The sequence below is a fragment of the Delphinapterus leucas genome, chromosome 9 (assembly GCF_059928025.1).
Source record: "Delphinapterus leucas isolate spDelLeu-1000000601 "Yukka" chromosome 9, BTC_Dleu_Yukka2, whole genome shotgun sequence".
Taxonomy (NCBI): domain Eukaryota; kingdom Metazoa; phylum Chordata; class Mammalia; order Artiodactyla; family Monodontidae; genus Delphinapterus; species Delphinapterus leucas.
The window spans coordinates 4,632,583-4,646,801 of record NC_143137.1 but is presented as its reverse complement, the minus strand read 5'-3'; the positions used below and the strand labels follow the sequence as shown (position 1 = coordinate 4,646,801).

The following is a 14,219-nucleotide window of genomic DNA, read 5'->3' as shown; positions in this document are numbered from 1 at the left end:
CCGGGCCTCTTCTGGCAGGACCCCGGTGTGGAGGCAGAGGGGTGGGATGAGTCCTGGCTCCTGCGTGGTGTCTACACTGCACGTGGGGGGGTTTGTTTTTCTGTCGTGTTTGATTGGAGTCGGGCAGTTGTATGTTTTCACTGCCCATTTCACCTCCTTTGGCTGGAGACAGCAGGCTTTTGGGGACTGTGTTTGTTTGTTCCCACTGGTGTTTCTGGGTTGTTGGCTTCCCTGGCAGCCAGTGTAGGACACATGAAACAAATGAAAACCTGGAAGTCACCAGCGTGTTGTTCCTTGGGTCCTGAGGTCCCTAGCCAGTCTGCTGCTTTCTCTTCACCTCTCAGCATTTTTATGTTTCTTTCAAATATAAAGTCCAGGGATTCTAGCTGTGCTTCGTGAGAGGAGTAGAGAAAAGTATGTTTACTCCATCTTTCCAGAAGCAGAAGTCCAAATTGAATTAACTTTGAATAGGTAATACATTCATGTGACATACAAATTAAATGCTGTAAAAAGATGTACAGCGAAAATTAACTCTCTACCACCCACTTCCCCTCTTAGATGGCAACTACAGTTTCTGGTTTCCTCCTTCCTGAGGTAACTCGACACGTACCGGCAAATATACACAGACGTGTTTTTACCTAAGTGGTGGCATACCACGGACACCGTTTTGCACCTTGCTTTTTTTCTCCTGACGCTCCATCTTTGAGAACGTTGTGGGTCACTTCGTGAACTCTTGCGTTGCTTTTTGTGGCCTCATGATATTCCATTGCATGGAGATGCCACACGTGTGTAAGCAGTTGGAATGTTTAGGTGCTGATCCTGTTATCTGTTATATTTGTTGTCCTTTCCATCTTAATGTTCTCCGCACACTTGTTGTCTTTGTTTATACCTGAGTCAGGGTCCTGTAGGAAGCTGTGGTGTGCTGGAGAAAGCTGCGGGTGATTTAGATCTGTGTCCTACAATGAGTCATGTGTATACTCCGTGAATACTCAGAGATGCTCACTGATAGCTACTCTTTAGACACATTTCTCCATCATGTTCGCAAGGACTATTTGGACCACATCTTGCTTTTCATAGGTATGAACAAAAGATTTTGAATATAAGCTCTATAAAGCTTTACTCTCTTTCATGGCTGTAGTTGCTCCCGTGTAATAGTTAAAAGAAGCACGCTTTATGGTTTGTTGCTGCTGCTGCTGCTAAAGGCTACTAAAACATAGATCTCCTGTGATTTGGGGTCAGAGTACTTACAACTCTCTTTTGGGAAGGATAAGATTTACTTTGTTGTCAGGTGAATTTTTGAGCGTGGTAGCTTCATTCTCACTAAGGTTAGCATTGTTTTCTTTAAGGTGGTGAGTTTTCTCTTGTTCGATATATTGCCCTCAAATTTTTGGCAAACTTGAATGAAGTCATGAATTGAAGAATCTTTTTGTCTTTGTCTCTTTACAGTCTTTTAAGTTGACTTGGCAGTTTAATTCTAAATTTGTGCATAGTTAAGTTTGGTCTTGCCCAGAGGGTGGAATCTGGCACTGCCACGCTGCGAGGAGTTTTGAGGTCTGCTGCAAGCCCTCTCTCCAGGGGCCCTTGAAATGCTAACTGGCGCATCGGATGATTCTGTGTCAGTGTGCCACTGGATGGCATGGTTGGTGTTCAGAGATGGGTTGTCTTTGTTTCCACAGGTTGCCTTAGTAAGTGTTGGCCCTCCAGACTTTTCTGGCCCCATTCTTAGCCTCATGGCCCTGATGGGCTCACTGCTTCTGACCTGGATGCTTTCTCTAGGCTCAGCCACCAGCATTTCCTGCAGAAATTCTGTCCCTTAGATTTGTGCCACCTTTCGTAACTTGAAAGCTTCGAGACTAAATGTGGCAATGAGTTGGAGTGAGAAAAGGAGATGGGCAAAGTGATTTCTGTCCTTTTTTTTTTTCCACCTCTTTAGCCTGTTACTTAAAGATAGCTTTCTGAGAATAAGGATTAAAATTTGCTCCCATAGCTTTCTTGCTATTCTTCATTTGTAATAAATTGGGGATTTCAGATAATCTACCTTTAAAAATGATTGTATTTGTTTTGGAATAAATTTGATGAAGAGTAGTTTTTAGGAACTCAGAGTTTAACCAGGGGTTAGGAGTTTAAATGGAAAATTGAATCTTTGTGAAGCTTTCCACATTTCTAGATGTTAATTCTGGAGTTAAGTTTCATATGATTATTTACTACTAAGTATATTCCTAAGTATCAAGGTTAAGCTCTTATTAAAATAATGTTTCAAAACCATTAATATTTTTACATAATACAATTGTTTGATTATTGTACTTTTCTTTTTGTCAGATACTAGTCAGCAACCTCTTAGTTTTTCTTTTAATGGGAAATCAGGTTTTATTTTTTGGTAACAAGACTAAAAATATGTTTTAAATCTGACAGAGTTTCATGAAAATGACATGAGGCATTTTTCAGTTTACTCTTTTCTTCTGTATTATATTTTAAATTTTGTCTCCTATTTTGTATTTTAAAATTTGTAATCTACTTGATACTCCATGGGCATTTCACTTACTATCTTGAGGAATTTTTTTCAGATGAAACTGAGAAATTTAGTAATGTAGCTTTTGTCAGCATTAAAAGCAGACCAGCTGAGTTCTTTTGTGCCATGCTGAAAATAATGCTGGAACATGGTAACTTGTTTCTGTGTTACTTTACCTACTCATTGGTAGAGTCTTTTCTATGAACACACTCGACTCCAAATAAAACCGTAATATTGAAAATTTACTTGTCCATACGTAGGGATTTTATCATCCTCTCTTGATCATTGAAATGAATGAGTATGGTGATGGGCTCTTTGTATTGTTTTTCCTAAGGTATTGCCATCAGAGAGTCTGCAAAGGTGGTCGACCAAGCTCAGAGGAGGGTGTTGAGGGGTGTCGACGACCTGGACTTCTTCATAGGGGACGAAGCCATAGATAAACCCACGTATGCCACAAAGGTAAACGCCTGCTGGGATTCGCTTCTGCAAGTGCACGGCCAAGAGCAGAGCCGCAGGATGAGTGATGCAAAGTGGCGCTTTATGTAGAGACTGTACTTGTGAGTTGTAGAATATATTTTATTCTTATGTTTGAAAAGAGGCTTTTTTGTTGTTGTTTTTGATGAGGGTATTTTTGATGTGGGGAATCAAGTGAATTTACAAATGCAGAGTTGACTCAGGGACCGCTGGGTTATGTGGAAAGCAAGGTCTGCTCCTGTGGAAACCTGCAGGTTGACTAATTAACCTGTCATATGTGGAAAGTTGCAGATTGATCAGTTAAAAAGAAGCACTAAAGTTATTTAACTAGACATTTGTTCTAAAAGAAACCACTCCCCAAACTCCAGATCGAATGGTATTGTAGATTAGCTCTGCTTTTCCATCTGTTACCCCATTGTTAAGACGATTCTTTCTGCTTAGGAATGGGTGGAGTAGAATATAAACAGTAATGTCATGGACTCGTTCTGGTAAAGTGCCTGTTGTTTCTTTATATAAATTAACATTCACTCCATGCAGGGGAACACTGTTCAACAGCTCGCCGTCTTCCATCTCTCCCGGGCCAGTGCTGTTGTTAAACTGGTGCTCTCACCGATGTGAACTGAAGCTTGATGTAGTTTGGTTTCTCTTGCTTTAGTGGCCAGTAAGACACGGAATCATTGAAGACTGGGATCTGATGGAAAGGTTCATGGAACAAGTGATTTTTAAATACCTTCGAGCTGAGCCTGAGGACCATTATTTTTTAATGGTGAGTAACGACCTAAGAAGAGTATATCCCTGTCAATTCCAAGTTGCGTAGATTTTAAACCCAAGGTGTTCTTCCCTGGGGAGTTTTTAATGCCTGCTAAAGCTGTTTGTATGAATGGGGGTGCTTTTTGGGCAAATAACAGAAAGCTCAACAAAAATGCCTGAAAACCAAAAGGGACTTATTATCTCGTGAAACAGAAAGGCCAGAGTCAGGCCGCTCCAGGGCTCGTTATTTCAGCAGCTCAGGGACGGAGGCAAGGACCAGTCTAGTTCAGTAGTTTGGCCTCTTGTGTTGGTTCCCCTCAAGCCCCAGGATGGCTGCCCAAGTTCCTTTACCACCTCTTGGTGTATTTGCTGTCAGAGGTAGAAGCACTTTTTAGGAATTAAGGATCCCTTTCCTAGAAACCTTCCCAGCAGATTTACCCCATCCGTCCATGCCTAGCCTGGTGCCTTGCAAGGGGAATGGAATTACCTTGACAGGTTTAGATTGATCAAGATTCTCTCCCTTGGGCTGGTGAGGGGACGATGTCTGATCACCTGGCCCCAAGAGGGTAGGTACCGAAACAGGCCTCTAACAGCAAGGAAGGTGGAGGGAGGAATGGATTTGGGTAGGAAACCAACTGTGCACTTGGATGTCCTCGAGAAGTAACCGGATGACTCTGATTTTTGCTTCTTTTATAGCAGAGGAAACCGAGTCAAGATGTTATTTTGCCAGGGTTTAAGTCGCACTCTAAAATAAAATTGAGCTGAGTTATGGGCCCTGATATTGTGGTGCTTAATTGATCTTGTTCAAACAAAACAAAGCATTACAGAGAAATGAAAAGAAATATCTCTTGGTTATGGAATCTGTTCTGATTGTTTGACTCAACTTCACGTTTCCTTCCATGAAATGTTCTTTTTAAGTTAAAATTAATTACACGTACAGAACACTTGCTTTGTGGAGAGCAATTGCACGCAGCATAAGCTGCACATTACAACCTCCATAATTTAGCTTTGGATTTTTTTCCATGCAAGTATATTGTCTAAAGGTCCCTGATCCCCAATTATATAGTTCTTTCTAATGTTAAATATGGAGTGTTCTTTAGAATTATCTGGCTTAAAATATGTTAACTACAAGGCTATTATGGTAGTTAGTGGAATCTGTATATTTAAAATCTATTACAACAAGTTCTTGAAAGTGCCCTGATCTTTTTTTCTGGCTATATCGCCATAACTAGGAATTGCCAAGTGTGAATACTGTGTTTTACAGGCCACCATGTGTTTTCTCTCCTGTGCGTCTACAGTGGTTTATGTAAAATAAATGGAGCCAGGAAACTGACAGTGTGTCTGAGTGGCTTTGTCTTTAAAGCCTCAGTAGATCACATATTCCTACCTGTCCCATTTGGCGTCTTTCCATCTCTCGCGCATTGCGTAACAACCTGTTGGACAGGACTTCAGGAGCGCATGCCGCCCAGCAGCTTCCTTCTGTCCGCCTCAGCTTCCCATGCCAGGTGGTCCCCTCTCACTCCACTCAGAGGGACACTTAGTCCTAGCCTGTGGAGCAGACACACACCACCAGGACACAGCCCACAGGAATTGTTTCCTACAAGAAATTATTTTCTGCTTTCGCTGGCATTATAGGCTAGTAAGATAAAATCACTTTCTCAGAAGGAGCTGGAGGTGTTTGGTGTGAATATGGAAAAGTCCATTTGCCAAAAATGAGTACCTGTAATGAATATTCAGGAATAATCAAGTTTATTAAATTAAACAGAGAAGATATTGTGTTCTGTGTATTGTGCTTTGAATTTTGCAAGGTCAGTTCATTGCATGATGTGATTGAGGAAGTAATGAGAATGGTACATTGCTTTCAGGTTTATGCCCTTAGTCGTCAGTTAATGGAATAGTTCAAGGGGAGTAAAGCAGGTATAGAGATTTATGGCCGAGTCTAGAAGTCAGTTGAAGACATTTACTGAACTGCTATATCAGATAATGCTTTTTGGTATAAGAGAGTCTAAAGGGGTTAAATTAAAGGTCCCTCAGTAGCCCCCCAAATTGTTCTTTCTGGCTGCGGTGAACAGATGCCTGAGCATATAGGTGAGAATGAGCTCATTACGGCTCACGTTTTTCAAGACATTTCAGAGACTTGGCTGTATCGGTCATGTGGATTGAGCAGATAGCAAATGGGAATCCTACTCTTTTCTCCAACACTGGAGTGCCCAGAGTTCAAAACAGAAGCATATATTTTAAAGAATTGCAGTGCTGTTGAGTGGAAATCGAGTTACAACTTTAGAAGAGATTGGCAGACTTTTTGAATATGAATCAAGGAGGAAGAGCAAGCAGCACGTGCTGATCAAGAATGCCTGAGAGCCAGGAGCCTGAAAGACGGACGTCCCAGCTTAGAGAGAGAGAGAGAGAGAGAATCGCCCTTCCTTCGTCTTTTGTTCCATTCGGGTCCTCAGTGGCTCAGATGACACCCGCCCATGTTGGTGAAGGCGTGTCTCTGTTCTCAGTCCGCTGAATGCTAATCTCTTCCAGAGATACCCTCACAGACACACCCAGAAATGATGTTGTACCAGCTCTCCGGGTGTCCTTTAGCCTAGTCAGGCTGACCATGACATGTGGTCCATGACATGTGGTAAGTCCTGACTCGCCGTAATAGTTGCCTACTTGGCTCTTGAGAATGAAGTAGACCCGCTGTGTCCAGTACGGAAGCCACCAGCCGGTGCGAAGGTGTACAGCCCTGGGTATGCTAAGTCCGTCACCCCTGGCCCACGTGCTTTCCACCTTACAGTACCTTATCTCCTCTCCTGGTCTCCCTCCCTTCAGGATTTATATTTTTAAAAAGGTTTCTTTACTGCAGTTATAGAGAGGCTTGGGGGTGGAACAGTATTAGGTACATGTGTTCAGTTTGCTGTCTTTATCCAGAAATATGGATTGGTTTTATGGAACGGATTAATTCTTTATTTTTGAATTCATACCAGATGATGTTTCACCATTATTATGAATAAATTTGTTTGTGTAACTTGCATCCATGTGATGTTTTAATCATATGCTTCAGTATTAAGAAAAAATAAGAAAAACTTGATATCTCCTATTTAGACCTTGTTGTAAATAGTGGTTTGGGGAAAGTTTCATTTAAATTGGTCTCCTAAAGGAACAGTTACTGGTGGTAAACATAAAAGAAATGGAGGATTGAGGAAAAAATGGGTTTATGATTCTCAGAACCCATAAGAATATGCCGTTAATAATGCTGAATTTGATTCAGGAGCCAGGAGAGCCTAATTACATTGTAAACATTCCCTTAAATAGAAGTATGTAGGTTTTAATGTAAATTCTTCACAGATGGTGAATCGTTTGGCAGCAAGTAATTAAATATTGGTTTTAGCAAGTTAAGGGTTTTATTTTCCTTACATACATTTGTAGTAGGGAGGGCAGTGCTGGCAGGGCAGCATCCTGGTGTCTGTCATTAGCGGTCTCTGTGCTCTAGTATCTCTAGCGTATGGCTTTCATTCCACGGTTACCTGGTGACCCCACGCTGGCTCCTGCAGCTCCATCATCACCTCCGCATTCCAGGAAAGAAGGCATTAAGAGCAAGCAGAAGCGAGTCTACTGCTTGAGTCTGCCTTCACCCCTGTAAGGAGCTTTCCTAGAAGCTACATCCATCAGCTTTTGCTTCTTATTGGCCAGAGCTTCCTCACTTAGCCACCCCTGTCCATGAGGAAGTCTGGGAAATGCTTTTCCTCTGGGCCTGTGATTGATCAGTGGTCTGTCATTAAGGCAGAAGGGAGAATGGGTACAGGGTAGGCAAGTTGCAGTGCCTTCCATAATGATGTGACTACAGGTATGAAGACAGTGGCAAGACGAGAATTCAGTCAACTGTCTTCACAACTCTGGCTGGATGTGGCGAGTGTCATCCCCATCGGCAGCCAGAAGGCCAGGAAAGCCATGTCGAGATGCAGCTGCTTCTGCTCTGTGTTGCCGTCTTGCCTCTGTGAGTTTCTCCGTCTGGATAAATAGATCAGGAAGTTGTATTGGGAGTTTCTGTGGTCTTTACACACAGGCTGTAACCCAGGGTTTCACAACTCTTGTAAAGATTTTTTTTATTATAGAACTGTAAGTGTGATTTAGAAAATTTGAAAGATATCTGTGGGACTTTTTACGTCCCATTAACATAAATATTAACGTTTAGTATATCTTCATTTAATCTTTTCACCCATGTTTTTGTATGACTTTGCATTCAATATTGTGTCCTCTGTCCCTCTTCCCCCATTTTCTTACACTCTTTTCATAATCCTCATTTTAATGGCTATACAGTCCTCTATCCAGTGAATATTTCCTGTTTAGCAGTTTCACTATTTTTAGATGTTTACTTTTGTTTCCAATTTCTTGGTTTTCTAAGAAGTAATATGAAGTAATGTTTGCACAGTGGTTTCTATATTAGCATTTTTTATATTAAAAGTATAAAAATTATATATAATTTGGGGGTACAGAAGTATTAATAATTTTGAATCTTTAGCATACCATTTCACGCTGAAATCTTCAGTGTACTAGAGGCCACATTATTAGAACTCTTGTCAGCATTGATTAATATTTTTGATTATTTGTTGTCAGCTTGCATTTTTAATAACTTTGACCTTAAACATTTTTTCATGTGTTTATTAGCTGTATTTTCTCTTTCGTGAATTGCCTATTCATGTCCTGTGTTTTGTACATATCAGTGTTTTATTGCTTTTCCTATTGCTGTGATTTCTATGATCTTTTTTTTACCTAAAAGTTTCTTTTGTGATAAAATGTACATAAAATTTACCATTTTTGAACGTACAGTTTGGTGAGTTGAGTACATTCACATTGTTGTGCACCCGTTACCACCATCCGTCTCCAGAACTTTCTCGTCTTCCAAACTGAAACTCTGACCCCATCGAAGAATAGCGCCCTCTTCCTGCTTCCTCCAGCCCCTGGCACCCCCCCATCCTACTTTCTGTGTCTATGACTGTAACTATTCTAGATCCTCATATAAGTGGAATCCTACAGTATTTTTCCTTTTGTGACTGGCGTATTTCACTTAGTATAATGTCTTCAGGGTTCAGCCACATTGTAGCATGTGTCAGAATTTCCTTCTTTTCAGGGCTGAATAATATTCTGTTTTATACGTATCACACTTTGTTTATACTGTGAACTCTTGCTTATAATAGACAGGAAGCTTTTGTCAGGAGCAGATACTTTTTTTCTCAATTGATTTTTTTTTCCCTTTGTAGATTATGTTTTTGAATCTGTAAGTTTTTATGTAGTAAACCTGTTTTCCTTTGATGTTTATACATAATTTTCATCCATTTGGGATATATTTGGAACATCATTTGACACTGGACTTAAACCCGGAAGAATCCAGGAGCCAGAGTCAATCTACTTCTTGCTGGGAATGTCTCCTGTAGGCTCACTTTTTGCTTCAAACCAAATAGGCAGCTCTTAGCCAGTGGGGAAGAAATGTTCCTCGACTGTGCTCACACTTTTCATGCCTTTTTAGTCTTTTTCTCTTGATCCTTTTTTCCCCTCTGCTCAGTTTAAATGCTTTGTTTCTAAAGTTAACTTATTAAGGTGCTTGCATTTCTCTTCATGGTGAGAAAAGATTTTATAGATCTCTGTAGCTAATATATATAATTTCTTCTGGTGTGAATTACATTATTGATGGTATAGCTGACATTTATTCAGCGCTTGCTATGTGCCCTGCCCCTCCCCTCACCAAGTATTTACATGTATTCACTCATTTATTTAATCCCACCAACAACCCTGGGAGGGGGTAGTTATTAGGCCTGTTTTTCAGATGGACAGGAGGTGCTTTAAGGAGATACATTGTAGCCAGTACTGTTGGAAGGTGCAGCTATTATTCATGTGCTTTAAATGCAAGAAATCTAAAATAGTAAGCATAACACAGTGCCAGCTATGTGCTGGGCGCTTTAAGGTATTAACAAACTTAATCTCAACCCCCTGAGGTAGGAATGTTAAAATAAGTTATGTTGTTGTTGGGTGACTTTCAGATCCCTTATTTACAATCTGCTTTTGATGACTTTATTATTTCTCACATATGTCTTAAGATTGCTTTCTCTCTCCCATCCAGGGAATATTGTATATTGATTCTAATCACAGTAATTAAAACTTACTTGGGGCGCTGCGTTTGAGCTTTCCATCATTGCTATACAAGAGTCTAAGCTAAAGGCCCCAGTGAGCTGACAGCCAGACTTGCTTATTTGTTTGAAGCGATGACATGCACAGCACAGAATTCAAAAGGTGCAGAAGGATTTCCAGTGCACGTGTGTCTCCTTCCCAGCTCTGTGCTGCCCCCCAGATCCCCTTCCTGGAGGAAAACACCTTTACCGGTTCTTAACCAGAGATAATTGTGTGCAGGCATATGGATTATACATAAACTTGTTTTATAAAATGGTAATGAAATACACATATGGTGGTAACCTTGTTTTTTATTGTAAAACCTTTAAAAATTGTGATTAAAAACATATGAAATTTACTCCCTTAACCTTTTTTAAGTGTGTAGTTCAGAGTGTTACCTGTATTCGCATTGTTGTGTGACAGGTCTCTAGAACCTTCGCATCCTGCAGAACTGAAGCTCTGCCCATTGAACAGCTCCCTATTCCTCGCCCCCATACACCTTGATTTTTTATAAAAAAGTTGTTGATACAGAAGAACATTTAAGAATGTGTAAAGTGTGCAGATGCCTTTCTCTTTTCACTTAACTGTTTATCATAGAGATTGTTTCATACCAGCACGCAGAAAGCTCATCCTTTTTAATTGCTGCAAAGTGTAGCGTTTTATGGATGTGGCATAATTTGTTTAATCAGTTCCTAGTGATGGGCATTTAGGTTTTTTCTTTTTTAATATTTTATTTATTTATTTGGCCGTGCCGGGTCTTGGTTGCGGCATGTGGGCTCCTTAGTTGCAGATCGCGGGCTCCTTAGTTGCGGCACGCACGTGAGATCTAGTTCTCCGACTAGGGATCGAACCCAGGCCGCCTGCGTTGGGAGCATGGAGTCCTAATCACTGGACAACCAGGGAAGTCCCAAGGTTTCTTCTGATCTTGGAAGCAACGCTGACTTTGGACCTCTCTGAGGCACCTTGTTTTTTCTTGCCTAGAGAATGTAATTTGATTTTGTTTCATGGTCTTAGCTAAGAGACTTTAGTCTTTAGTGAGTTTCTCACTGGTACTTGCTGATGATTTTAGTAACAGTAACTCACCACATGCTGGGTACTGCCATGAGCACTTTATTTAGGCTCCTGTGAGGTCAGTGCTCGTTACACACTGAGACAGGAAATCACTTCCTAAACTTAGTAAAATTGAAGGTGGGACAAGCTCTCCTTTTAACCGGGCTGGTGTGGCCTGCCACTGTGCGACAGGTGTGTGTGGCCTTAGTTCAGCTGTTCTACTATATGCTTTGCTTTCTGGTTTTAATGTGTTTTATTTATGTATTAGTATTTTAAGACTTATTATTTATAAAAATAATTCATAATAATTCATTAAAACTATTTTAATGTAACTATCCTTCTGTATAATATATTTACCTGTGTTTGTTTAGGTGTGATTACTTCCTACTGTGCTTAGTGATCAAGTTGGTACATTTCCACATTTTCTTACCTTTTCTTTCTTCCTCTGTCACCTGCTTTTGATTGATTATGTTACTAAACTTATTCTGCTATTTACAACTTTAGGTTTACTGATGTCTCTGATACTCTATAATAAGACAATTATCTTTTGATTCCATGGTACGAGGATATCAATGTCTATATTCTCTCCTTCCATCTATACCTCTCCTTCCGTCTGTACCTCTCAACTTGATGCTGGTTCTGCTGTTTTAATTTATAATGTTTGTATTCTGTTCTATAGCTGTTATTCCCTGGAAAGAAAAATCTTTATTCCTACATCTTAAATGGATTAATTGCTCACTGTGAGTCTTTGCCATACTTTCTGCATTCTTATCTTCTAATAGTTAATTCATGAAGGCTTCATAGGAACCAAATTCTCCCAAGTTCTTATATGTTTAAAGGTCCTTTGTTTTTGCAACATACTTGATTGGCAGTGTGGCCAGATGTAGAATTCTTGGGTCACACCTTCCTGCCCTGAAGACTCTGTAAGTGTGGCCCCATGTGTCCCAGTGCTACAAACGTATCTGTGTTGATGGCCAAGGCTGGCTGTACTTTTGCTGCTTTCAGGATGTTTTAGGTGCTCGAACTAAGCATAACAAAATCCCACAGGCTGAGTGGCTTACACAGCAGACATTTGTTTTCTCACAGTTCTGGAGGCTTTAGGTCCGAGATCAGCGTGCTGTCAGGGTTGGTTTCTGGTGAGACCTTCCTTCCCGGTGTGCAGATGGCCGCCTTCCCGCTGTGTCCTCATGCGGTCTTTCCTCTGTGCGTGTGCGAGAGAGAGCTCTCTGGTGTCTCTTCCTTTTCTTACAGAGACATTGGTCCTCTCGAATTAGGGCTTCCCCCATGACCTCACTTAACCTTGATTACCTCCCCAGAGGCTTCGTCCCCAGATGCGGTCACACTGGGGGTTGGGCTTCAACACAGGTATTTTGGGAGACACAGCTCAGTCTATAACAAAGGGTAATGTGGGAGTTTTTGCCAAAAGGTCCAGAGAATTTTTATTTATTCTTTTTTTCTTTCTTTCTTTCTTTGTTTTGCAGCTTAAATATGTGATGTATAACCATATTTATTGACATGGAAAAATGTTCACAACCTATTGCTGAATGACAAAAAAGCAGGTTTATTTATTCTTTTTATCTTTCTGTTATCCTGTTAATTTCCTCCTATTTGATAATGGTTATTATTTTAAAATAGATATTTGAATTTTTTGAAATGTCTTTATCATGATTTTCATCTGCTGTATTTTTACATTTTTCTGGGTACATGTTTTTTTGCCTGCCATTTGTTTTTCCTGTTACTTTCCCCTCTTCCCTCTCTTTTTCTTTCAGTGTCTTTATATGGTCTTTGGCTGTTTTCTTTGTGTTCTTTCCTCATCTTTGAATGAGGGGAATTCTTCCTGGACAGGCTGTGTGTGTGAGTTGAGGCCGGGCGGGGGGCAGTGTCTGGGTGAAGCTGCTTCTGCCCAGCTTTTTCTGTCTCGCAGCTGATGGCAAAGATGCTTCGTCTAACCTTGCGGCCTGTGCTCTGATGGTAGGTGGGGCTTGTGGAGGGAGGCTTCTCAGCTGTTCTGCTGAAACTGGTCTTTTTCCAAGCAAGGCTCACTGCTTTTCCTCCCTCTGGAGACCTGTGTAGCTTGCCTGGGGTCTGAAGTCACCGGTGTTCCCTCTTGGCATCCTCACTCATCTTGGTGGGGTTATTACTACCCTTGGCAACTTGCTGCTGGGCTCTTCAGTTTCAGGGTGTTTGGCTGTTATGTTATCGAAGGCAGAGTTCCCTTTTCTCTAACTTGTTCCTGTTTTGGGGTGGTTAATAAGAGCAGAAGTGTTCATAGAGGCCTTTACTCTGCTGTGTCAAAGCTTTTTTTTTTTTTTTTTTTTTTTTTTGCGGTACGTGGGCCTCTCACTGTTGTGGCCTCTCCCGTTGCGGAGCACAGGCTCCGGACGCGCAGGCTCAGCGGCCATGGCTCACGGGCCCAGCCGCTCCGCGGCATGTGGGATCTTCCTGGACCGGGGCACGAACCCGTGTCCCCTGCATCGGCAGGCGAATTTTCAACCACTGCGCCACCAGGGAAGCCCTGTGTCAAAGCTTTTAAGCCCCGCAGCCAAAGTTCTTTAAGACAGTTTCTTTAAGTACAAATTTCTTTAGAGTACGCTCTGGGTGTGCGCTACCTGTCAAATCAGGAAGTTGTACAGCATCCTAATTATAACATGCTTTTAGGTTAACTTTTTTATGATTCTGATATAGTTACATGAAATTTAGGTGAACACTAAATACAGTGAATGTTTTCTTACAGACAGAACCTCCACTGAACACACCAGAAAACAGAGAATATCTTGCAGAAATTATGTTTGAATCATTTAATGTACCAGGACTCTACATTGCAGTTCAGGTAAAAACAAAGTGATTTTTATGATTCCCAAATGACCTTAGCTGTCTAATAGTGGAAGAAATGGTGATTCTCAAGGCCTCTGTTGTAAGATTGTGCTGTGCGTTCTTCCTTTTCCACACCCTACACACACACCACACCCACCCCATTCAGGTTTGAACTCAAACACTGTACAGACCATGTTCTGTGATTTATATCTTTATGTTTTTACTGCTGGTATAGAGTTTGTCCAGCTTTTGTCTTTTTACATGCTTTAGAATCTAATGTATTCTTCTCTGGATGACAAGATTGATATGATGGTTCTTTTTTGGCTTCTTTCACTTCTGATCATAAAAAAGGAAAGATACTATAATATCTGCTAGAAACAAAACATATGTCTCTAGAGGGTTCCCCCTTTGGGATTTGGGCTCCTGTGGTTCCATGAGCTTGTAGGACTTCCTTTGAAGCTACTTGTTC

At 41.0% G+C, this 14,219-nt stretch overlaps 1 protein-coding gene across 45 annotated transcripts in view; it reads left to right on the top strand.

Annotated features, from left to right (window-relative positions):
- Positions 1-14,219, top strand: part of LOC111176411 (actin related protein 3B) — a 289,879-nt gene that overhangs the window by 27,651 nt on the left and 248,009 nt on the right. For 40 of the 45 annotated variants that reach the window (XR_016394224.1, XR_016394223.1, XR_016394226.1 and 37 more), the window contains 3 exons: positions 2,844-2,968; positions 3,639-3,749; positions 13,671-13,766. Coding sequence is in view for 31 of the 45 variants with exons in the window: in XM_089917132.1 (XP_089773258.1) it covers positions 2,844-2,968; positions 3,639-3,749; positions 13,671-13,766 (332 nt within the window). In the remaining 14 variants the exon portion in view is untranslated. Of the gene's footprint in view, positions 1-2,843; positions 3,067-3,638; positions 3,750-4,503; positions 12,496-13,670; positions 13,767-14,219 lie in introns of those variants that run through there. The other 5 variants (XM_022576897.2, XM_089917144.1, XM_022576918.2 and 2 more) reach the window with 5 other exon arrangements.